Source organism: Trichomycterus rosablanca, chromosome 16, assembly GCF_030014385.1.
Source record: "Trichomycterus rosablanca isolate fTriRos1 chromosome 16, fTriRos1.hap1, whole genome shotgun sequence".
Taxonomy (NCBI): domain Eukaryota; kingdom Metazoa; phylum Chordata; class Actinopteri; order Siluriformes; family Trichomycteridae; genus Trichomycterus; species Trichomycterus rosablanca.
This window is the reverse complement of record NC_086003.1, coordinates 19,705,694-19,729,741: the sequence shown is the minus strand read 5'-3', so window position 1 is coordinate 19,729,741 and position 24,048 is coordinate 19,705,694. Positions and strand designations below refer to the sequence as shown.

The 24,048-nt window shown below is 36.4% G+C and overlaps 2 protein-coding genes, 1 long non-coding RNA gene and 7 other non-coding genes across 11 annotated transcripts in view; 9 read left to right on the top strand and 1 right to left on the bottom strand.

The window, feature by feature from the left end:
• The first annotated feature begins 1,991 nt into the window (after positions 1 to 1,991).
• On the top strand, positions 1,992 to 5,594 carry LOC134330545 (uncharacterized). The gene is made up of 9 exons (XR_010015013.1): positions 1,992 to 2,223; positions 2,654 to 2,726; positions 2,929 to 2,983; positions 3,279 to 3,346; positions 3,766 to 3,832; positions 4,245 to 4,311; positions 4,669 to 4,735; positions 5,153 to 5,219; positions 5,501 to 5,594. It is a non-coding gene; the product is annotated as an uncharacterized LOC134330545 (long non-coding RNA).
• LOC134331009 (small nucleolar RNA SNORD49) lies at positions 2,777 to 2,851 on the top strand. Its single transcript, XR_010015080.1, has one exon. It is a non-coding gene; the product is annotated as a small nucleolar RNA SNORD49 (small nucleolar RNA).
• On the top strand, positions 3,016 to 3,091 carry LOC134331020 (small nucleolar RNA SNORD65). Its single transcript, XR_010015091.1, has one exon. It is a non-coding gene; the product is annotated as a small nucleolar RNA SNORD65 (small nucleolar RNA).
• Positions 3,506 to 3,581, top strand: LOC134331021 (small nucleolar RNA SNORD65). The gene has a single exon (XR_010015092.1). It is a non-coding gene; the product is annotated as a small nucleolar RNA SNORD65 (small nucleolar RNA).
• On the top strand, positions 3,984 to 4,059 carry LOC134331019 (small nucleolar RNA SNORD65). Its single transcript, XR_010015090.1, has one exon. It is a non-coding gene; the product is annotated as a small nucleolar RNA SNORD65 (small nucleolar RNA).
• LOC134331018 (small nucleolar RNA SNORD65) lies at positions 4,410 to 4,485 on the top strand. The gene has a single exon (XR_010015089.1). It is a non-coding gene; the product is annotated as a small nucleolar RNA SNORD65 (small nucleolar RNA).
• Positions 4,892 to 4,967, top strand: LOC134331017 (small nucleolar RNA SNORD65). The gene has a single exon (XR_010015088.1). It is a non-coding gene; the product is annotated as a small nucleolar RNA SNORD65 (small nucleolar RNA).
• LOC134331016 (small nucleolar RNA SNORD65) lies at positions 5,250 to 5,325 on the top strand. The gene has a single exon (XR_010015087.1). It is a non-coding gene; the product is annotated as a small nucleolar RNA SNORD65 (small nucleolar RNA).
• Positions 5,595 to 6,176: 582 nt separating the features above from the next.
• nsrp1 (nuclear speckle splicing regulatory protein 1) lies at positions 6,177 to 10,799 on the bottom strand. The gene is made up of 7 exons (XM_063011372.1): positions 10,734 to 10,799; positions 9,640 to 9,727; positions 9,476 to 9,532; positions 9,265 to 9,393; positions 8,948 to 9,155; positions 7,701 to 7,803; positions 6,177 to 7,200 (listed from the first exon to the last, which is right to left on the bottom strand). The coding sequence occupies exons 1-7, from the start codon at positions 10,754 to 10,756 to the stop codon at positions 6,510 to 6,512; spliced, it is 1,299 nt and encodes a 432-aa protein (XP_062867442.1). The 5' UTR covers positions 10,757 to 10,799; the 3' UTR covers positions 6,177 to 6,509.
• Positions 10,800 to 12,564: 1,765 nt separating this feature from the next.
• Positions 12,565 to 24,048, top strand: part of ssh2b (slingshot protein phosphatase 2b) — a 37,761-nt gene continuing 26,277 nt past the window's right edge. For both annotated transcript variants that reach the window (XM_063012208.1, XM_063012207.1), the window contains exons 1-2: positions 12,565 to 12,719; positions 21,324 to 21,367. In XM_063012208.1, the coding sequence (XP_062868278.1) occupies positions 12,657 to 12,719; positions 21,324 to 21,367 (107 nt within the window). In that variant the 5' untranslated portion in view covers positions 12,565 to 12,656. The remainder of the gene's footprint in view (positions 12,720 to 21,323; positions 21,368 to 24,048) is intronic.

Genomic DNA, 24,048 nt, shown 5'->3' with positions numbered 1-24,048 from the left:
GTTATTGCATAATCTACTGTACTATTACTCTCTCTCTCTCTCTCTCGCTCTCTCTCTCTCTCTCTCTCTCTCTCTCTCTCTCTCTGATCAGACGTAACGTGAAGTGAGGCCTCCAGCACGCGCTGCTGCTTCATTATGACGTACACAGTGTTCTGTACGATGCCAAGATGTGAATACACATTAATTTTTACTGTCTACACGTAATATTTTTACATATCTGGGCAACAGTATCTAAAAAGTTTTGGCTCCAACGGTATGCCATAGGGCTGGGGGGTATGATGGTACATTCGGTATGCCGTTTTTAATTTTTCCTACAGTATGAATTTTTCATATACAGTTCCGGCATACCATAGCATATAGTTAATACAACAGCTGTAGGCTTCAAAAGGCAGCAAATCATATAATATTGTTTGCCGCTAAAAGCGCTATGGAGCGCTGTGCAGATTAAGTACAGCTCGGGAGCATAGCATTAGCATAACAGTGTTTACAGATGAGAGAGGTTTTCTTGATATGGGAAAAAAATAGACAAAAACAGATAGAGGATGAAGAGAGGGAGACCAAAGATGCACCAGAAGAACCTTCTAAAAATAAGCTGTGTTGGCAGTTTAGAACAGACTAAAACACTATATACTGCACGGCAGTGGTGGACCGTGAGGGCCAGCAAGGCCTTCTCTGCTGACCTAAACACTGTCAGAATCACTGACTTATGTTTTAATATATTTTCCATGAATATTCATAAATTAATTCCAACTGTTTTCTTTCATTCATAGATTTTCTCTTGGTTGCGCTGCTTCCAGTCGTACATATTTATACTAGAGCGATCATATTTCAGTCATCATGTGTTGCCAGGGTCAAAGAAATCTGCCTTAAGGCCTTCAAAATCAGTAGTGAGGGCGCCTCTAGCCTAAAATAAATGGCAATGAAATTGATACTTTAACCAATCACATTTTGAGTTGGCCTTGCCAAGGCCATCTAGCAGGCGTGCAATTACGTTGGCATTTTCAGTCCTCTGATTGGATGGCTAAAGAACATAAAGTGTCAGATTTTATCAACCCACAATGGCTGAAGGGGGAGAAGAAATTGATTTGGTCCCAGATTTACTTACAAACCCATTTTCAAGACGGACTTTTCAAGAAAAGCTGGACATCGTTAAGAAAGGACGGGCAACCCCGAAGTTATCATGCCTGTCACAACAGGGAAAAGGATTTGTTCGCCACTTTCAATTGAGGCTCAACGGCTCCGAGACGCATTGCAAATTGTATTGCTGGGAATGCGGACATTCTCAGCTCTAAAGCGAATTAAAACATATGCCAGAAATACAACAGGACAGGCTCGACTTTCAGCATTAGCATTGATGGCAATAGAAAAGGACCTATTGTTAAAACTTCAGCGCACGGATACTCTATACAACAGGGTAATTGAACTTTTCTTAAGGAAAGAAAGGAGTATGGATTTTGTGTACAAATAATCAGGAGTTTTGGTGGGTAAAATGCATTTTATTGTCTTTTTTTAAATAATATTGTCATTTTATTACGTTATTATTGATGCGTTTTGATGTGTGTCGCAGCTGTGGCTGCAGTGGAAGGACACTTGTTGAATTGTGCTATGTGGGTTTGTTGCTTTAGTAATGCCATTATTCTGGCTACTTGAGTTATCTGTGAGGCAACGACTCGTTATACTACATTTCAGCATCATATTAATGGTTTCTATAGCCATAATGATGTTATTAAGAGGTGAATTTATTCAGGCAATACTCCACTGAAGGCCTAGGTGTGAAATACACGGCTCCCCACTGCTGCACGGTTTGTTGAGCCACGGCTGTTGCAAAAAAGCGGTAGGACCATAACGATTCTAATGCGTTTTGGCTCCGATGGTTTGCCATAAAGGTGTGGCCACGTTAGACGTAGACTGCGCATGTGTCCTGAGAGTAGCACGCAACTTGCGTATGACGTCATCAAACCGCTCGAATATATTTCAAACAGCGGGGCAGTTTCAGTCTTTCCCTCCCTGTTGCTCTGCTGATGACGGGGCAGTAATGTCTTCATCCGATCAGAAAAATGCTATAACGTGAATAATTGGTTAATTTGTCGCAGTAACTCCTAAGCAGTATGTTTTGTTAATCACTGGCCTCTTTTATGAGAGCCCGGGTAAATGGTTGCTCCTCGGAAGGGAAAAAGAAGCACGTGGCTGCGCATGGCCAGAAAGCTGTTTTAGCACAATGGGGTAAGTTATTGTATTTAAAATAACTATTATACATATTTGCAAACAGTAAATTCCTTGAGCTCCTTTTTAAACAAGAAATTATGTAAAAATTAACTGTCTTAAAGCACTTTAGATTTAAATAAAGATAACGCAGGACTTTATTTTATTGTCTTTTTATTTGATATGTGATGCTATTGGAACAAGGTTCCTTAAATTATTTATAATTCCTCTGGTTTTGTTTTTATTACTTTTTTGATATATTTTTTTTATTATTGTTGAACATATACTGTATATATACAGTATATGTTCAACAATAATAAAAAAAAATATATCAAAAAAGTAATAAAAACAAAACCGTATACGGTTTCTTTAATTGAAGAAAATACTAACTATTTGGTGGTAAATGGAATCCGGTAAAGTTTATTTGATGGATATATTTTTTTTGTTGCAGGATTAAACTGGTAACTGAAAACGTATGTGGCTAATGGATGCACCACGCTCCGCGCACACCGTGTAAGGACCAGGTGAGACTTGTTTATAGAAGGTATAAGGCCCTCAGTAAAATTGTTCTGGTTTCCATGATGAAAACCTGAATAGGAAGTGCCGTCTTATGCGATAACTGACGAGTTTGTTTATTCTTAATCTGAGAGACCTGAGTAAAGAATACAGGTGGGTGTAATGCTGTGTTCAACTGTTTAATTTTTAATTTTTATTATTTTGTTGTAGGTTGACCATCGCAGGTGCAGAAGCCCAAAGTTGAATTTGTCAACAAAGAAAGCAGGTAAGCTTTTTTTTTTATTATTTGATCTGGTGTTATGATGAAACCCAAACTGAAAATGAGCTGGAATTACCGGCAGATTGTTCAGTGGTGATCTTCGGTTTTCTGAACACCTCACACTTTGCCTCTGAGTATATAAAATCAAAGCACAACTTGATTAACTGTCTTAATCTATGCATTAAATGGTTCACTGACTAGTTCTTTTTCTGTTTTATATACTATTGTAGGTGCAATTCAGTGTAGAGAAATATTGCAGAGCACAATTTTTATTGACCGTGTTTTTATTTCCCTTTATTAGGGAGACCAGAGTAAAGAGTGCAGGATGATGCAGCCACTTAACTTCAAGGCTACATTCATGTGGGGCAGGTGAGCTTTTTATTCAGAATTTAAAACGCACTAAAACAACGCTTGACAAGAATACAGACATTTTAAAATGCCTTACTCCTACTACCGGGAATATAACCACTGTGTAAATGTGGCATAAAACATTTAAGTAAATAAATATTCAGAATTTATTACCTGGTGTTATGATGAAACCCAAACTGAAAATGAGCTGGAATTACCGGCAGATTGTTCAGTGGTGATATTCGGTTTTCTGAACACCTCACACTTTGCCTCTGAGTATATAAAATCAATGCACAACTTGATTGGTGTGTCTTAATCTTTGCATTAAATGGTTTACTAACTAGTTCTTTTTCTGTTTTATATACTATTGTATGTGCAATTCAGTGTAGAGAAATATTGCAGAGGACAATTTTTATTGACTGTTTTTATTTCCCTTTAAGGAGACCAAAGTCAAGAGTGCAGGATGATGCAGCCACTTAACTTCAAGGCTACATTCATGTGGGGCAGGTGAGCTTTTTATTCAGAATTTAAAACAACGTTTGACAAGAATACAGACTGATTTTGAAATTTCCTACCCATCCTGCCGAGAATATAACCACTGTGTAAATGTGGCGTAAAACATTTAAGTAAATAAATATTCAGAATTTATTGCCTGGTGTTATGATGAAACCCAAACTGAAAATGAGCTGGAATTACCGGCAGATTGTTCAGTGGTGATCTTCGGTTTTCTGAACACCTCACACTTTGCCTCTGAGTATATAAAATCAAAGCACAACTTGATTAACTGTCTTAATCTATGCATTAAATGGTTCACTGACTAGTTCTTTTTCTGTTTTATATACTTTTGTATGTGCAATTCAGTGTAGAGAAATATTGCAGAGGACAATTTTTATTGACCGTGTTTTTATTTCCCTTTAAGGAGACCAAAGTCAAGAGTGCAGGATGATGCAGCCACTTAACTTCAAGGCTACATTCATGTGGGGCAGGTGAGCTTTTTATTCAGAATTTAAAACACATTAAAACAACGTTTGACAAGAATACAGACTGATTTTGAAATTTCCTATTCAGAATTTATTACCTGGTGTTATGATGAAACCCAAACTGAAAATGAGCTGGAATTACCGGCAGATTGTTCAGTGGTGATCTTCGGTTTTCTGAACACCTCACACTTTGCCTCTGAGTATATAAAATCAATGCACAACTTTGGCGTGTCTTAATTTATGCATTAAATGGTTCACTGACTAGTTCTTTTTCTGAATGATGTACTATTGTAGGTGCAATTCACTAGAGAAAAATATTGCAGAGCACAATTTTTATTGACTGTTTTTTTCCCCTTTATTAAGGAGACCAGAGTCAGGAGTACTGAATGTTGCAGCCACTCAACCTCAAGGCTAAATTCACTTGGGGCAGGTGAGCTTTTTATTCCGTATTTAAAACAGCACACTAAAGGAACGTTTGACAAGAATATAGACTTAAAATTTTCTACCCCTCCTGCTGTGAATATAACCACTAAATGTGGTGTAAAACATTTTAAATAAATAAATATTTAGAATTTATTACCTGGTGTTATGATGAAACCCAAACTGAAAATGAGCTGGAATTACCGGCAGATTGTTCAGTGGTGATCTTCGGTTTTCTGAACACCTCACACTTTGCCTCTGAGTATATAAAATCAAAGCACAACTTGATTGGAGTATCTTAATCTAGCCTTAGACGATTTACTGACTCGTTCTTTTTCTGAATTATATACTTTTGTATGTGCAATTCCGTGTGGAGATAAATATTGCAGAGCACAATTTTTATTGACTTTTTTTCCCCTTTATTTAGGAGACCTGAGTCAGGAGTACTGGATGTTGCAGCCACTTAACCTCAAGGCTAAATTCACTTGGGGCAGGTGAGCTTTTTATTCAGAATTTATCTGGTGTTATGATGAAACCCAAACTGAAAATGAGCTGGAATTACCGGCAGATTGTTCAGTGGTGATCTTCGGTTTTCTGAACACCTCACAATTGCAAAATGCTTGAACTTTTGCTTTAATTGTATGGAGTTGGTTAATAGACAAAGTATATCAAGCACATGTAGATTTGCAAGATCCACTTTGGTTCTGGTGAGTGTTTATTTACTGGTGTCCACTTTCCTCATCAATTCAGTTGTTTTTCTTTTTCTCCCCACCAGGTAACAAGCAAGATAAGACACCTGATCTATGATGCAGTCATTTATGAAGAAAATTATTTATAAAAAAAATAATAAAAGCTTGTACTGATTAAAATCACTGTCTGCCTTTTGTCTATTCTTTGTTAAAGCTCACTAAATGAATCTTTAGGAATAAATCCTCCCATTTGTCAGTGTTTTACATATAGGCATACCAGTGTAATGGGTAGCTAATTTCTTGGATGTAATAAAATTAACATGTGGTTGCAATGAGTGACCAACTAAGTGCATTCCCACCACTTTACATTTTAATTTTATATTTTTATATATAATTTTAATTATATATAAAACATAGGGCATACATATACATGTGTAGAACTAAATTGGGTGTCTGTCTAAAAAGGAATGGTGCCTGTATAAGGTTGGTGTGGTTAATGAATAGTAGTATGTGCCTAACCATAGACCACACAGATCACTTCACAGCTTTGTTCTGTATAGAAATATTTGGCTAAAATACCTGCACTTATTAGTGGCTATGCATGGGCACCAAATGTACAGTAGAATGGCTTCAAAGGAAAAACGATTGAGGCCATGTTGATACTTGGTACAAATGAGCACTATCTATACCGTTATGAAATTGTATGTAACATTAACATACAGAAGGCCTTTTAGCCAACAGATTGCAACATCTGAAACATAGTTTAATATTTTGCATTTTATTGTTTTACCAGAAGTTACATTTGTCAACATTGCTTACACCAAGCTGCTGTACACCATTAGAAGTTTCCTTCCAGACAATTTCTGGTCGCACCAAACTCATTGAGACCCTGACTAAGCTCAATCAGTAAATAATAAGTAGATTTCAATATCCGTGTTACTCTCATATGCAGAAAACTTAGGGAAGGGGGGAGGCTTTACTTTAAACTTTCATCAGTCATAGTATCCCAACTAAACAGGTCTTAAATGACTTTTTACATTTTGTGTGTGAATGTTCAGCATTTTTAACTTGTTACTGTCTAATAGCATAGAGCTGTTATTCATCCTCTTTTTCAATATAAGACTTAGCAGCAGAGCGAGCCATTTGTCGAGCCAGGTACCGATCTCTGGCTGAACTCGCAGTCTGTTCATTACTACGTTTTGCAAATTTGCTAACTGCATTAATCTCAGCCTCCTGTGTCCCCATTTCCTTTGCTTTTTCTTTATCATCCTGGGTCTTATCCTCCATGTCTGATTCCCTTCTTTTTTCTTTTTCATCTGATTTGTGGGGAACTCTTTCCTTATGTCTATCCTGCTCTCTGTCTCTTGGGCTGCTGTCTCGGTTTCTTCTCTCATGTCTGTCCTTATCTCGATCTCTTTCTTTATCCTTTCCTTCTCGCCGTCTCTCTTGATCTCCCTCTCTGTCCTGTTGTCGGTCCCTTTCTCTTGTGTGGTCTCTGTTTTCTTTGTGTTGGCTGTGCTTATCTTCTCTGTCTCTCCTCCTGTCTCCTTCTTTGTGGCTCCTCTTTTCTTTCTCCTGTTTCCTGTTCTTTTCCCGCTCATCTCCGCTGCCTGAGGAAGGAGAACGCTGGCGGTATTGTCGTTTAGAATGGCTACTGTTATTACTGCTCTTGCTGAACTCTGTTTTTAAAGTCTTTTGATCCTCATCACTGTGGAATTCTGCGTCACTGTTATTAACTTGTGGTGGGGAATTCTCAACAGGAGTTTTTTCCTCAGATTTCTCTTGCCTGTAACACATTTAAGTTTGTTAATATCACAATTAGTTAAGGATGACGTGTTCAGTCTATAGACAGTACAACAGAGAAGACAGCATTCATGACCTGTAACAATCATTGTGCATGTTTGAGCTCAGAATTATTTATGGGCAGAAAGTGCCTGCCTCCAAATGTGTTGATTAAAATTGCTAGAATTTTGATTATTATAATAAACATTCACAGTGTAATGCAACATTATTTTTATGCCACCATTGGTTAGCAACTGGTAAAAGACCACAGTGATAAACATAATAAGGAGTGCAAGTAAAGAGTGCCTTTAGTCTTACATTTAAATATAAATTGACCAGTTTTGTCATGGGGGCCTTATTAGGTGCAAAAATGTTACAGTACATGTTTGTGTGTACATTTATAAAAATATTCGACACAAACAAAATAATATAGTAATTTCATTAAATTACACTACATGTGTCATAAAGCACATGGCACTAAATGGTTAAAGACTGCAAACTCACCTGTCAGCACTATGATCAGGAACAGCTTCCTCTCCCACAGTCTGATTCAAAAAATGTCTGTAAAATCCACTTAGGTCCTTCTGCTTCTTCACATCCAGAGCAGCTGGAAAATGCAGATTTTTTAAGTCATGGGTCAGTCTGTTTCTTCTTCATGCATCTCTTTGTATCATTTGAATCAGTTTTTAATTTTTTACAAGGACAGGGTTATTTGGCCTAAATGTTGGCTAGCCCTGCAAAGAACGTAAAAGCTTTTGTTTTATGATTATAAAGTTTGCCACAGTGACTGACCACAAACCTGCATTGTATTTCTACTAAAACGATACCTTCTGCTGATTGCCCAACACCCATGCTAACCAAACGGGGCCACAAGCCAGCACACAACTACTTTGACGTGTGAAGCCACCATATCTTTCAAGCAACCAGCAGCAGATTCTTACAGAATGCCTTAGCTCGTACAGAGATCCACGCTACTCTCTAACAGTCAATGATTAAACCCACAGTTTTAATAGTATTTTATTACTACTATCTTGACAATCATTACAACTACTGTTAGTGGCACTTCTGACAGGTATCAACAAGGTCAAGTGTCTCAGAGATACAATCAAACCCTAATGTGAAGGACACCAATCTTGCCAGGTTTGTGGTTCTCCTAAAGGGCTACTTTTGAATACCAATCATTGCTATTGTATCTTAGGCACATATAATATTATTAACAATGATGCTGTTAATTAAACCACTAATCACGAGTGGCAAAATCTCACCACATACGGAGAAAATTGTATTCCTCTGCTGCTCATGCTGATGGCTTAACCAGAGAGTAAAAATCACTGTTGCAGGAACAAGGATGCTATTTCCCATTTGTCCTTTTTTCCTTTAGACAAGCTATTGTGTCTGTTGAGAGCCCAGCCAGGCCAGTGGGCCCATTAAGACTCCAACTTGGAGTCTTGGTGGCAGTGGGTTAGCATACTAGATTGCTGCACCCCCCGCCAGAGTGTGATAGTGTGGATTCATGTTTCTAACCTTGTGTACAGTGATAAAGTTCGTTACAGTCGTGTTTGTGTTGGACTTCTCTTACTTTCAAAATAAATTCACTGCTGTTGTCCTTATACTATTAGAGCAACTATTTCAGGTGACAGATTAATATAGATTATGCAAAGACTAAACAGTGCAATGGTGTTGCCACACATTTATTAATACACTACAAAGAGCTACTGAACAGTTCAGTTTGTGGGGTAATAAAATCATACCCTCTATTGCTTCTGCTCTTCTTTCTTTCTCCAATTCCTCCTCTCTCTCCTTAAGCTTCTGTCGGTAGGCTGAGGTTACATATGCTTCTTTATCAGCAAACTTCTCGCCCTCAGCCTCTCTTTCTTTCTGGATCTTTCGGTCATCTCTACGCTCTTGTTCTTTCTTTCTCTCTTCTACAGCTCGCAGCAGCTGGTTTATGTACTTGGGCTGAATGTAGAAAATATTTTAAAAAAATAAAGATACATAATAAACTTATAATAAACATATTAAACATTTAAAAAATAGCAGTTTCATTACACTCAAAACTCAAACATACCTTCCTATCTTTACCTCCCAGCAGTTTTTTATTAGTCTCAAGTCTTTGTTTTTGGATGTCATCATACACACTGTCATACTCATAAACACTGCTGTCCTCTTCCAATGCCTTCTGCATTTCCAGGCGGGTCTAGAATAGACAAAAATGAATTAATACACATTATATCCAAATAGTATACAGTACTGTGTTTTATTTGCTTGTATACCCCTACCTGCTTCATCATCTTTTTCTTGATTGCCTCCTTTTGCAAACTTTTACCAACTGACATCTGTAAATGAGAAAGTTTAAATAAATCAGTCATACAGAAAATTGGAATGATATAAGAGAACGAAGAGATATAAGGAAAAGAAAGGAAAATGGGGTTAGACTTGTTACCTCATCATCCGAGTCATCTCCAAATATGGAAGGTCGTGGGAGAGTGGCAGATTTTGCACTGCTCTTTTGGGGTAAAATAAGTCCATACCTAAAATCGAGAATAGAATGAAACATATTGATTATCAATTGATTGATTATCAATTCTGCCATATAATTTCGATTTATATAACTTTAATCTATACAAAGATGAATAATTTAATGTGATATCAATGTAACCATTGCTTTTTTCTTTATATTTAATATTATTATTATGGTCTAATGAGTCAATATGGTTGTTATGTAAATTCCTTGTCATTTTACCAGTGCGGCTAGCACATCAACAAAAACAGCATAAAATTATCATTCAAAATCATGATGTGATATAAGAAATAACTATTTAATTTTAGCAACACAAGAATTATGTATAACTTAGGAGTAAATGTGTGCAATACAAACTCACAAACCAACTAAATAAATAATGGTATTTAATTAATTATACTTTAAATATTTTTATATTTAAATCGTTTGTAATTAGCTTGCTCTACATCTGTACATTGTGTTGCCAGTGTCAGTTTCAGGCAGCCTCTACAATTAAACTAAAAAACAAACAGTTCAATTAATTGTTCTTTTCTTTCTTCTTTTAGATTATCGCTACATTCGACCTCTCTCTGAGATTGGAAGTAGGAACTCATGATTCCTTTACTCAATGTTCACATAAGGTAAACAGGGAAACATCCACTAAAGCTGACCGAGTCAAAAACAAGCAGCTGTGTTCACCCAACTCAGGGTGGAGAGTTCTGACTTTATTTATTTTACTGTAGTAGAAATTTACAGGAGACGATTTTTTTGTATTCCCTAGTCATAAGTCAGACTTTCCGAGCTCCCATTATAAGTATCGCTTTAGCATTTAACAGATTAATGCCAGGGCATGAGCGTAGCCTAAGCTAACAAATGGCAGCTAACAGACAATTGCAACAACGAACCACACTTCTGTTTTGGTTATATTTAAAAAAGCTATTTAGTGACAAACATTATTTTCCACATTACATTTACAGTTATTCTGTTAAGACATTCGAAATGTTTAATTTTAGTGTAATTTATTTTATGGTACTCACTGTTTACCGCCAGAGGCTGCCATTTTGCTTTTAAACTTATCTGAAAAAACAGAGCCGCAGATTCGCTGAATATGGCCACCAAGAAATTTGAAAAGCCTGCTGTGTTTATATAAAACACGTAAAAATAAAGTAATTAGTAATAAGTAATAGTAATGTTGAATAATTGGAATATATTTTATTGGCCATGAGAGTCAAGACGAAATAGTTAGCAAAAGTAAAACGGAAGTTTCAAAGTAAAACGATTTTTAAGGCTGCGTCCCAAATCATATGTGAAGTACACTACAAACAGTGGATACTATTTTGTACGTAGAATAGCTCAACACTTTGCTGATGTTATAATAAAACATCCAGCCACAATAACGGTCTGAGAAAAATAAGCACTGTGTAAACCGATTAAACTCTATAATGATTAGATTTCCAGATGACGTATTACACGATGCTTTAACACTTTGCTACAGATTAGTTATTAATTTTGTACAGACACTTCAGGGTGGGTCTGACACCTTCCGAAAATGCTAGTCGCAAAACAAAAACACATCCTGGACAGAACCTGTCGTTGGATTCTATAACTGGAAACAATGCCAGCAGATGGCGGCAGTCGTCTACGCTCCAAAATGACCACTAATTTTCCTATGTTATTTATTTATTAGGATTTTAACGTTATGTTTCACACACTTTAGTTACATTCATGACAGAAACTGTAGTTACTTGTTACACAAGATATATTAGTTCATAAGTTTAACGTCAAACAGTCATGGACAATTTTGTATCTCCAATTCACCTCATTTGCATGTATTTGGATTGTGGGAGGAAACCGGAGCACCCAGAGGAAACCCACACAGTCACGGGGAGAACATGCAAACTCCACACAGAAAGGAACAGGACTTTCTTGCTGTAAGGCGACAGTGCAACCCAATGAGCCACCGTGCCGCCCCAAATGGTCCCATGTAAATCCACAAAATGAGACATCATTACCACTAACGGGTTGCTGCTGTTGGGCCCTTGAGCAAGGCCTCTAACCCTCAATTGCTCAGATTGTATACTGTAACTGTACTGTAAGTCACTTTGGATAAAGGCGTCTGCTAAATGCTGAAAATGTCAATGTAAATGTAGTCAGTGTCGCAGTGGGCCCGGTTTCCCCGGAATCATTGGGCGCAATGCAGTAACACACCCAGACAAGACACGTATTTATTTTTTGTTTATTAGTTATGTATTTATCAACACATTTGTGAATTAAAACAATTTTTAGTATTTGTCTGTTCTGGTCTGGGTCATGCAGAACTTGGAATCTACAGAAACATTGGTTGCAAAGCAAAATAACATCAGTAACAGGGCAGTGTACAAGGCAACACACATCCCCCAGTTAAAAACCCACACAGACACGGCCTTAACTTAACATAACAATTAGATAACAATTGCAACATAAATAACAGAAATACACACATATATATATATATATATATATATATATATATATATGTGTGTGTGTGTGTGTGTGTGTATGTGGTATTTTGTAAATTCTTGAATGCAAATTTTTGGTATTTTATAAATTCTATTTTTTTTTTTTATTGTTTATAACACTGGAGAGTATTGCACCTTCATTTCGTTATACCTGTTATAATGACAATTAAGAGATTCTGATATATATATATAAATATATATATATATATATATATATATACATATATATATATAAAGTCACAAAAGGTTAACTGTAAGTGTAGTATGCGAAAGGTTGATTTGAAACCACTGAGGTTTGACAGCTGGCAGCTTGGCGCATGCGCATTTTCAGCTTACAGAGGAAGCGCTAGAGCAGTAGCGACGGAGGGGCTGGATCAGCTCGCAGCTGATTTCTCTTATAACACAATAATGTCTGTCTCGGCGGCACACACTTTCTTCAGGTATCCGTTTTACGGAGCCTGAATGGCGTTGGTAACTGTGCAGAGGTCGCCTACTCCGAGCGCAACATCCAGCCCTTGCGTTTCGGTGAGTATTTGTGCTCGTTTCAGCTCTTCTTTCAGCCCAGGCACCTTCCATCGCCTCGCTAGTTTTTGGGCTCATTTCCGCTGTTTTTTCAACGGTGCATTTTGCCTAGGTAATACGCATGCGCCAAATATTGGTTCTGAATTACATTATTGTAGGTGAAGCTGGTCAGATATAAATGTTGGATGTAAACGATCGGTAGATTTTATCCGTTTTTAGAACATTTCTTTATATACCTGATCGCTTTGGAGAGCAGGTTGAACGCGAGAGTGATAGACACGAGTAGATACAACGATTGCTTATAGGTTGTATTAGTGCAGTTGATAGGCGTTTTACTTTGGGCTTTACTCCTTTATACAGGAGCTACTAAGTAAATGAGGTTTTATTTATTCTAGCTATTTTAGTTGAACCCTCATCATTTGAGTCTTGTGATGATCATAAGAGGAGTATATGCGTGCTGGACATAAGCACGTTTAATAGTCAGGCCTTCAGGCCAAGCCAATGTGCATTTTGTGGATAGAGAGTAAAATAATACCCACCTAATATATGAATTGGGCTTGAGAGTTAAGTCAGTGGAGACTGGCATAACATTTGTAAAATGAACAAGAAGTTAAGCTCCAGGTGAGACAGTCAAGAAAACATAATAAATAGCAAAATAAAAAATAAAGTATATTTCTTAGTGCTTGGAAAGGAAATGAGATGTTATAGGAATCACAGACACAAAGCACATTTGTGTTCAGTTTATCTTTAATAAAAAGACAAGAGTAAAGTGTGGGTATTATAATGGAAGATGCTGTACCTTATGACAAAAATCTCTCCTCTGTCATGCTTTATTTTTTGAAAATTATTTTAACATTTAACACATAACCAGTTCTGTTCAACCAATTTTACATGAGCAGTGCTGTTTTGTGACAGTTTACGGTGTAGCATTAATTATATATATATATATATATATATATATATATATATATATATATATATATATATATTATATATATTATAATTATATATAGTTATATATAGTTATATACATATATATACATATATACATACATACATACACACAGTCCCAATCCCATTTTTCAATTTGTAAATCAATTCTGATTTAAAAGCACTTCAGTACTTTGGATTTACTTTTCACATTGATTATCTACACTGTCGGTCAACATCATATTTGTACTACATATTTGTAGTATATAAAATGTCACTGGATTTAATGAAAAATTATTTGGATGCTAATCCAGCATTAAATGTCAAGTGGACAACTGTCATGACTATATGTTCTATTTAAACTGTTTCAAATGACAACTGAGGGCTATAAATTAGGCTATAATAAATAAAATATTGTGCCATGTGTTAATGTTAGTGTTATGTTTTTCTGCTTATTTTCAATTAAAAAAAATCCAACCCATATTTCCATAGCACCTTCACAAATACTAAGTCAATACTTTGCATGTAAGCCATGCAAAACTTCGGCACCATGATAATGACATGCTTTACAATTGCTTTGGCCCTGTACTAATTTGTCTGGTTAGTTTACACTGAATATGTTCATATTCACAGATGTATTCATAATAACATTACATGCAGAAAAAAGTAATGTAAAATTCAGAATTAAATGATGTGGCATAGGGGTGAACTAAATAGCCAAAATTCTGTATAGGGCTAGTAAAGAGGTGAAAAAAATAATAATGTTATATGTGATTGTAATCATGATTTGGTGCAAAAGAGTCTTTAAGAGTCAAAAGAGTCTTTATAAGCAAAGATGGGCAGAAGATCTTTAGTCTGTAAACAAATGCATGAATAAAAATATTGAAGTGTTTAATCAATGTTCCTTTAAGAAGAATTTGAAGGTATTTGCATATTTCTCTCTACAGTGCATAATATTATTAAACAATAAAAATGATTCAGTTCACTTTTCATATCACGAAATCAGCAGCATATAAATCATACAACCAACACACCCCTTGAGCCAATTGAGTTAGGTTGGCCAAATATTTATGGCACTTTATGGCACTATGGTACCCCAGAGGTAGAAGGGCTAAGTAAAAATGTGACACCTAAAGAGAATTAAATTACATAATTTTATTTAGGATGAAGAAAAAAAACATTGCACATGAAGGAAGCTTTAGAAGGAACCAGCCACACAAGTGGAAGTCACTATCTCTTCTGTGACACCAAATAGTGATATGTATCTTCTGATGAGTTCCGGTTAAACACTAAACAACTGATATTGAACATTACTACATAGAAAAAAACATTATGTTAGCAGGGACATTTTGGAATAAAAGGTTTTGATATTAGCATTGAACAATAGCAACTAACATTCACTGCAGCATTACTGGGAAAGTGAAGCTTTTCATGATATGATATCTATTGTGGTATCTATTTTTGCTGATGTTTTGCTAATGGTGTTAAAGACAGTGTAGTGAACTTATCAAAAACTGCTAAAGTGAAATATCTGGTAAAAACAGTTATGTAACAAAACTGTTATATTTCAGATACTTAAAAAATACATACTAATTAGTTTCAGCATTCATAGTACACATCCTTTACCATGAATTTACATTAACAAACGGCCACAAGTCACACGATTTGTCTGCTGTGTGTTATAATTCTCTATTGTTCTTTGTTCTATAATTATTACCTTCCACTTTGTTATTTTTGTTTAAAACTAACATGCTTTGGTCTTTTACCACAAAACTAACTGGCAATTTCAAACTCATTTACTGAGTTCCTCCTCAGTATTGTTATGATGGCCACCAATCTGAGAAGGTGAGGGCATAGAACTCTTTAGCATCTGTAACTGCGTCTTGGCCCATGCAACGTTTTTGAGCTGGTCATTGTTCGTACTGGAGAGCACTTGTAAGTGAACAGATTCTAGACTAATATTGGCATATTTTTATACCAATCAAGTAACGATGTCTGAACACAATAAAACACAATCAATAAAGCCATCTGATCAAAGCAAGTATGCCTGAGAAACCAGCGCCTGATGGTACAGGTTCAGAAGATCTAGTTTACACTCCTATTGTCAGATATACTGTATTATAGCATTGCCCCAGGTTTCAACAAAAAAAACCTGATGGACCTGCTGCTGAACCACTGGTCCCCTCACATAGTTTTTTTGCTGAAAAGATATTATTTGATCCAGAACTGTAATAAGGGCAAGACTGAATTTGGGAGCTGCTTTATGATTGTGTGAAGAGGGTGAAATTGGGTGCAAAACTGGCAACATTTATTTAAACTTCAGAACAACATTAAGAAGAATTAGCTGAACAGCTGAATGTCTTCATTTGTCATGTGAAGAAAGTCAGTTTGTCATGTAAACATGTCCACATGTACAGTACATTGAAATCATTCTTCAATTATCCCAACCTGTTTTTTAGCTGGGCACTTGTTTAGAGGGCAGGGTCAGCCATTGTACTGTACCTCCTAGATTCAAACTCACAACCTTCTGATTGACCGTCCAGAGCGCTACTTACTGAGTTACCACTGTTCCTTAAAAGAAGTGGCGGGAGATGACACCAGGTTGTAATGTGACAGTAATATTTTGAGCTAATCCAGTCTCATCCTGATATGTTGTAGTTGGTAGTGTTGTTTAAAAGTTAGCTTGTTGCTGGACTAAATTAAAGGTTTGACTTTCTGTCCTTTTGCATGGATTTTAGATGGGGGGTAAAAAATGTTTACCCAGTTCAATAGAAGTATCTCATGTGTGATGTTGGTTGATGGTTGTTGGTAGCAATACCACAAAAGCAGGCCTGAAGCCTAATTTTACAGAAAATAGTCACAACTCACAGTATTGGTCACAAAAAGACAATCGGATATGTTTTTAAATATTTAGCCCTACATACCACCCAGGCTTACATAAGTTCTGATTGTCAAAACAATTGTTTCTCAACAGCTGTATTTGTCTAGCCACTGAAAGGCAATGTAAGATGATGTAGGTGCCTTACTCTGAGACTGAAACTTGTAGACTCCTTCAGATTTGGTTTGTAAGCAAGGCTTTCTAGATTTCCATTCCACATTTGCCTGCATGACACAACAGCGATAAAAGTCTACCTGCGTTTTAAAACCCAACCCTGGCAACATGATGATCTTTGGTTTAACATCAGTAATAAGCAGCAGCTTACTAAACTTATAAATTTGTATACAGTAGCATGGGGTTGCATCATGAAAGTCTGCTGCACTAACAACATCAAATCCACCACAGTTTGATTAGTTTGACAGGTTGAACAGTTTTCATAATGCAAAATTAATGCAGCAGGGATTAATTGTACATGGTTGGCATATTTTAATAATTCAAAACTTTGGGTTAGCTTTCTCGTTGCTAGGTGCTATAGGCAAATACTCTATATGGTCAAAAGTATGTGGGCGGCTCTTCTAATTATTGAGTATAGATGTATCAGCCACTGTTAGCCAGAAGGTGTAGTATATATGTATCCAACTTTGTGACAACAGTTTGGGAAGGGCCTTTTCTATTTTCCAGCATTACCGTGCTCCTAACTGAATGTGCGCACATTCACACAGACATGCACTCCAAAATCTCTTGTAAGAGTGGATGTTATCATAGTCACAAAAACAGGAGAGGCAGATTAATGCGCATGGTTTTGGAATAGGATGTCCTGGCAGGTTTGGGATTTTGTTTTTGTTTTTCCCATTTTTTCACCCAGTTCAGTTGTGGCCAATTAAAGTTTTTTTTTTTTGTATATTCTCTCTCATTGTTGCTGCCAACCCTACCCCTAATCGTGGAGGGAATACGCTGTTTTGCACTCCCTCCAATGAATGGCCAAAAATAAGTAGTCATTTGAACATGAGCTTGTTAAAAATTCAATAACAAAATCATGGGCATAAGTATGTAGTCACTAAAGTTAAATAACCTCTGCAATACTTAAAATTTAGGCTCCAAAATGATTTAATTAGTAATAAATGCAAAAATTTTGCACATTCCAAGAGGTTCACAAACTTTTTCTTGCGGTTGTTTATTTCGATCAGTGCATTAATGGAGTGTTGATATTAATTGGCCATGTCTGCTACTCTTTCTAACTAGTGATTTGACTATTATATAGAAGCCTTTTATTTATTTATTTATTAGGATTTTAACGTCATGTTTTACACACTTTGGTTACATTCATGACAGAAACTGTAGTTACTGGTTACACAAGATTTATCAGTTTACAAGTTTAATGTCAAACACAGTCATGGACTATTTTGTATCTCCAATTAACCTCACTTGCATGTCTTTGGACTGTGGGAGGAAACCGGAGCTCCCGGAGGAAACCCACACAGACACGGGGAGAACATGCAAACTTCACACAGAAAGGACCCTGACCGCCCCACCTGGGGATCGAACCCAAGACCTTCTTGCTGTGAGGCGACAGTGCTACCCACTGTAATATCAGGTCACAATACTGTAAGAGACACTAACCGAGCATTTTTATATGTACATATCAGTTTTTTTTAGTACAGATTTAATACAGATAAATTATGTGGGTATACAGTTACTGTCTGTAGCTAGTCTGTTGCTCTGTACAATTTGTTTCCACCTATACTTCATTTATTAATCGAAAGGGACCCCTACAGACCATGTTATTTTGGTGGTGGACCATTTTTAGCACTGCAATGACACTACTAGTGCTGGGCGATTTTCACGATTAATTCGGTTAATTCGCATGAACGTTTTCACCTGATGTTAGAATGTGATAATCGCGATTGTTTACATACTTTATATTTTCATTAAAATACCAACATGTCACGAGGCAGAAAGTGACCAGACACTCGCGGAATATAAATCAGGGAAAGTTTAATATAAAAAGGGCAAAAACAGTGTACAAAATCAGGTAGAGTCCAAAACCAGAGGATAAACTACACAGTAAACGGAAGACAACAAGGATTATACACGGTAACGGTTAGATTCAGTAATAAGGAGCGCAAACACGATCGGCCAAACGAGACACAAACAGAAGAGTTTCATTCAGATTCACTGAATCAAACACCGCTGAACTGAATCAAAACTCCGATGAGCGCGATCAGGATTGGCTGACCGGGACATGTGACAGTCACGTGACAGTCCATGAGAGCATGGGATTTGTAGTCCATATATTTAGAAGCAGAACTGGCCCCCTCCATCCACCCCCCAGAGTCACAAGAGGACAAAATCAGAGCTGAGCTGAGTGATTACTTAATGCCCCCCCCCCCAGTGTAGATACTGATACAGACTCACTTAGTGGTGGAAACAGCACAGTACAGGCTCGTGTTCTTTTTAAGAAACCTGTAAAGAACTTTTTGTAGTTCTTTTTCTAATGTAAGGTGGTTCTGCTGCACAATATTTAAAATAAGAGCTATTCTTATAAAGGATGTAGATAATTCAGATTTCTATTTTGTTTTAATTATTGTTAATTATTGTGATATTGTTATTGTTATTAAGTTTGAGTCCCTTGAAAGGATAATTATAGGTGGTGGTGTTACTATTTTCTTTTAAATTACAACACAAAAAAAGAAATTTGAGTCTTATTTCAATTGCATTATACAAGAACAAAAAAAATCGAACTCGTAATCGACAATCGGTTATAATTTTAAAATAATCGAGATTTATTTTTTTTGCAAAATCGCCCAGCCCTAGACACTACCATGCTAATAACAGTGTTTGTTGTACTGGTATTAGTGCCGCAATGTTGTTGCATTTTTATAAACACCTCAGTGTCAATGCAAGGAGTAGAATACTGCTTCAATCAATAATATAAAGTCACCAGCATGCTGTAATCAGGGAGTGTCCACTAAAAAGACTAGAGGAAGATGAACTCGCATTGTGCATGAAAAAATAAGATAGCTTCAGGGTATGTGTTCCTAATGAACATCTAAAATCCCAACATTTTTGCACCAGATACATCCCAGAATAACACATTCTACCATCCCATTATCATGTTAGAGTCATTGCAGGGCTGAGAAGTACTCACAAAGTGAGTTCATCTGTATGGTAAATGTAGCTTATAAAATAATCAATGAAGGAATGTACCAAATAGATGTACCTAATGAAGTGCTCGGTGAGTATATTGTGATAAGAATATGCTATTTGTCCGTATCATGCAGCCCAGACCAAGTTTCCATTTCTGCTGTCTACAGGGAAATTTGCATCGAGTTAAGTTTGCATGTTTTTGGGTATTGCTTTTGGCCTGAACACACGTGACTTTATGTGCGTTTGTTTCAGTTTGTTTGTCTCAACCCATCACAAAAGTTTCCCAGCATGTTTTACATATAAATAGAGTTTTAGAGAGTTGGTTCTGATGAAGTTAAATCGCTGAAAAAGCACTACATCCCCTTTTCAGATGCAGATTCGATCATCTCACATTTATGCAAATTAGGGTTTTATTCAAAGCAGAATGAGTCAAAGTTTCTCATGTTTGCTAATTATTAGGATTAAACCAAAGATTGGATTTTGTTTGTATTTACATTCCTTTTCAGTACATGTATTTGTTTATTTGAAACAAAAAGATTCAAGATGAAAGATGATTACAGATCCCAGTACTCCTAAGAATAAAGTTATACATGTTAGTCTAGGTCAGGGTTTCTCAGCCACTTGAACCATTAAAACACAGACCTACACTCAGGAGAAGCCTTAGTGGAAAAGTGGCGGCATGTTATGTAAAGACAAATAAAAATAGAATAAACATTACTGTCATAATGTCAATTCTTATTACAGTTAGAGCCAAGAACAGTACATTTCAGGGGTTTTCCACCTGTTTATTTTATAGAAAATAACACAAATGCTATTGAGGGTTAAGGGCCTTGCTCAAGGGCCCAGCAGTGACAACCTGGCAGTGGTGGGGCTTGAACCAGCGACCTTTCGATTACTAGTCCAGTACCTTAACCGCTAGGCTACAACTGCCTTTGTTAATTCAATCTAGTTCAAATTTAATTCCACAGTACTATATTTCTTAAGTCCAGACCTATGGCAGCAGCATTATAATCGAAATAAATAATTAATGGGGGGAAAGTTCATATCCAGCTATTGCTTTTGCTTGTGATAAATAGGTGGGCCTTGAAATCCTTCCAAGATTTAACATGTTACTTGCTAGCTCTATTTATGACATTTCAATGGTTGGTCAGTCATACACAAAGCTAAAATATCCATGTGCAATGAAAAGAATAAGCCGATGTGGTGTCCAACACAGCGTCACAGTGAAAGTGACGTTGGAAGTGATAAATTATGCTTTAATGTTTTACAGTTCGACAGACAGTATTTGTGTTTAGTGGACACCAGGTAATGCATAGTGCTAATTATATGGCTAATGGTGATGCTTAGTAAATCTATAATCTAGTGTAAAGCTTTCCAAGAGGAGTGGGGGCTGTTATAACAGAGAAGGTTGTCCAACTTTGTATTATTACCTGTGGTTCTTTCCCATGGAAAGAGATGTTCAAACTGTTTAAGCAATGGTGTCTGAGTAAAATGCTTTTAGCATTGTTATGTACTTTATGTAATGTATTTTTAAGTGTAATTGTTTTTACATACAGTTTGAAGTATACATTCTAATAACTTTAATTAACAAGTGTTTTGTTAATAGATTTTCTTATTTAGATTTGTAATTCTTCTTTTCTTTTTTTAATTAGGAGTCTGGCAGCGGGGATGATGACCGCCGATCTCAGCCCAGAAGGTACGAAAGGTACTTTTTCTTCTTAGTCATGTTAAAAGCGTTCCTCTTTTTATCTGTTTTAATGACTGCTTTTAGTTGAATGTTCCAAGTAGCTGCAGAACTAAAAAATACCAGCACCCAAAAGTTCTTATTCATGTAGCTGTGGATTGTATTGCATTTCAGTGTGTTTTCCGTCTAATTAACACACTTAATTACTGAGGTTTGCTGATTGCTTCCGGCTTCTGACAATGAAATCCTGTTCTAAAAACTTTTGTCTGTATCACAACAAAACATTTTTTTCTGTTATTATATAATAACTGTTATTATAATATAATAATTATAATTTTATAATTTATATAAGTTAGGAATCTTTAGTATGTGCATAGATTATATATTAGGTGTATTAGATCAATGTAGATGCATATATTATATCCTTAGTATGCATCCTCTAAAGGACCTATTAATTTAAGCTCATGTTTTAAAAACTCATTCCCATTAGCTGTTCATTTCAATAATATTGGACCTGTTTAAACTAAGCTATTTATTTATGGGGTGTGTTAATAAGTTATTAATGTATTATAAAACTCTAATATAATAGGATTCTCTTTGAATGACATCATTAAAACCTATTGCTTCCTTGCACATTATGTTAGATGTATTGTGTTTAATGCAGCTGTATTGTATTTTGTTGACATCACAGTCCAGTGTTTCCATTCTGTGTTGTCTTATACTGAGCAAGCAAGTTGAACCGGTCTCGGCTGTACTCCGGTTTCTTCATACTGCTGTTAATTGAACGTTTTCTACCATCCGCCACTGATGCACTTACTTAGTCTTTTAGAACTCAAAGTCCATTTATATCAAAAGAGTGATTAATGCGTTAAGTGACCCATTGGTAGGCTTGTCTCAGTCATGACATTTCAAATTAGTTTTACATGCTGCCAATGCAAGCAGTAGGTGACCACATATGTTCTCATTTATTTTAACAAAAGAATGGGGTGCTTGTGGGACGCAGCATTCTAATATGCTTGCCAACCATGAAGGGCATCACCAGCCTGGTCAGGTGCTTAACAAATGCAATTCGCCGTTGCTGCTGCAACAGCAACTCCTACTGTCTGGTCGAGTGGCTATGGAATATAAGAAGAGTAGCACAGTGCCAAATTTGTGATAAAACCCTCTGTAAGAACGCTCTTCTGATCAGCGTAAACAACATCCAGCCACTTAACACATGTCGGGGGATTCCCGTGCTGGCCAGTGAACTATGCAAAATAAGGGAAAACAAGGAAGATCAAAAGAAAATGGACTTTGACCAGAGGTTTTTATAATGCTGTATGTAATGGTTGTGGTATTAGTTATTATAGGTAAGGAAATTGATTAACTAGTTTTTTTGGATGATGTTGATGTAAAACCAGGTACAAATCCATATCTGTAAATAATTGGCAACGTTTGTTTTAAGGCAGTACTGAAAGAAGAGTGAATCTTTTAAATTCCTAAGGCAAAGCACATCTGTCCAGCAGAGGGGTTAGTGGAGCTTATTTGAGATCCACGCACAGCAGGCTGTTGTTTTGTGAGGCGGATTAGGTGGCTAGGAAGAACATAACATGAAGCTATTCTGTGCTTTAGAGAACAAGAGATTTGTTCTGTGGGGATGAAGATTGCATAACACACACACAGTATGTCTGGTCCCTTTCACGGGCATCAGACCAGATTTTAATCTACTGCATTTATAGCTCTAAATAATTAAGTGGTGTTGATTTAAAAGTAGAGAGGAGAATTTCACTCTTCGATTTTTGTTAATGGAGTCAGATAATTTTTTGTCTCGCAATTCCCACTATCACATATACTTTAAAGTAAAAAATGTTTTTACATGTATTTTCTGGACAATTGTCTGTAAATACTATCTTGCAGCCTGAAGTTCCTTATGTCTTCAGGTGAAATACCTGACTTGTGAAAATGTATGAGCTGCTTTCTGAGGTCTATACAGATTTTTTTTTTTTGACGTTCCCATTGTAATAGTGCTTGCAGCTCAGTGTATTAGGAGCAAACTAGTCGTATTTATATGGATTAAAAAAACTCACCAGCTGTAGTCAACCTTAATTACTTAGGAACTCAAATTTGCATTTTGCATTGGTTCTTTAGGGCATGGTATTTTCCCATCTTTTTGTGCGCCAGTAATTTGTAACTTACGTCACCAAAAGCCAGACGTTTCCTTTTATGATTTGCATGTGCTGCATAATGTTCTTTCTGTGGTGTTAAAGGAGTCACAGGGTCAGAAGTTTTAGAGTATTGTTTTAGTTGCTTTATTTCAAACACCATGTAAAGTCACTCCAGTACAACTATGGAAAATCTCACAGTGAGCTTTTAATGACAAGAGCATAATGGTGGCTAGCCTTAAGATACAGAAAGTGCCACATCACAAAGACTTGAAATTACTAAACCGTGGTGACACAGTTGCACTGGTGAGTTTTGTTAGGTTGGTTGTAAATCAGCAACTGGTATCAGCTTATAGAAAAGTTTAGAATAGCCCAATTAGCCTAAATTGCAGGTGTATTGGTAACAGAAAGTGAAAATAATTTAATGTTTCAACAAGGGTCTTAAAACGTTTTGCAGCCTATTTTACACATAAAATACAGCATCAAAAGTGTAGTGAAAAAAACCCTGACAGAGATAGGTGGCACTTTTAGGCTTGTTAATAAATAACCTAA

Excerpts from the sequence above, each read along its gene's own strand:
- nsrp1 (XM_063011372.1), bottom strand. The coding sequence starts at position 10,756 with ATGGCAGCCTCTGGCGGTAAACA. Across the intron at positions 9,156-9,264 it reads TGGGAGGTAAAGATAGGAAG|CCCAAGTACATAAACCAGCT; the intron begins GTATGTTTGAGT and ends TTCTACATTCAG. Across the intron at positions 7,804-8,947 it reads AAGAGCAGAAGCAATAGAGG|CTGCTCTGGATGTGAAGAAG; the intron begins GTATGATTTTAT and ends TGCATTTTCCAG.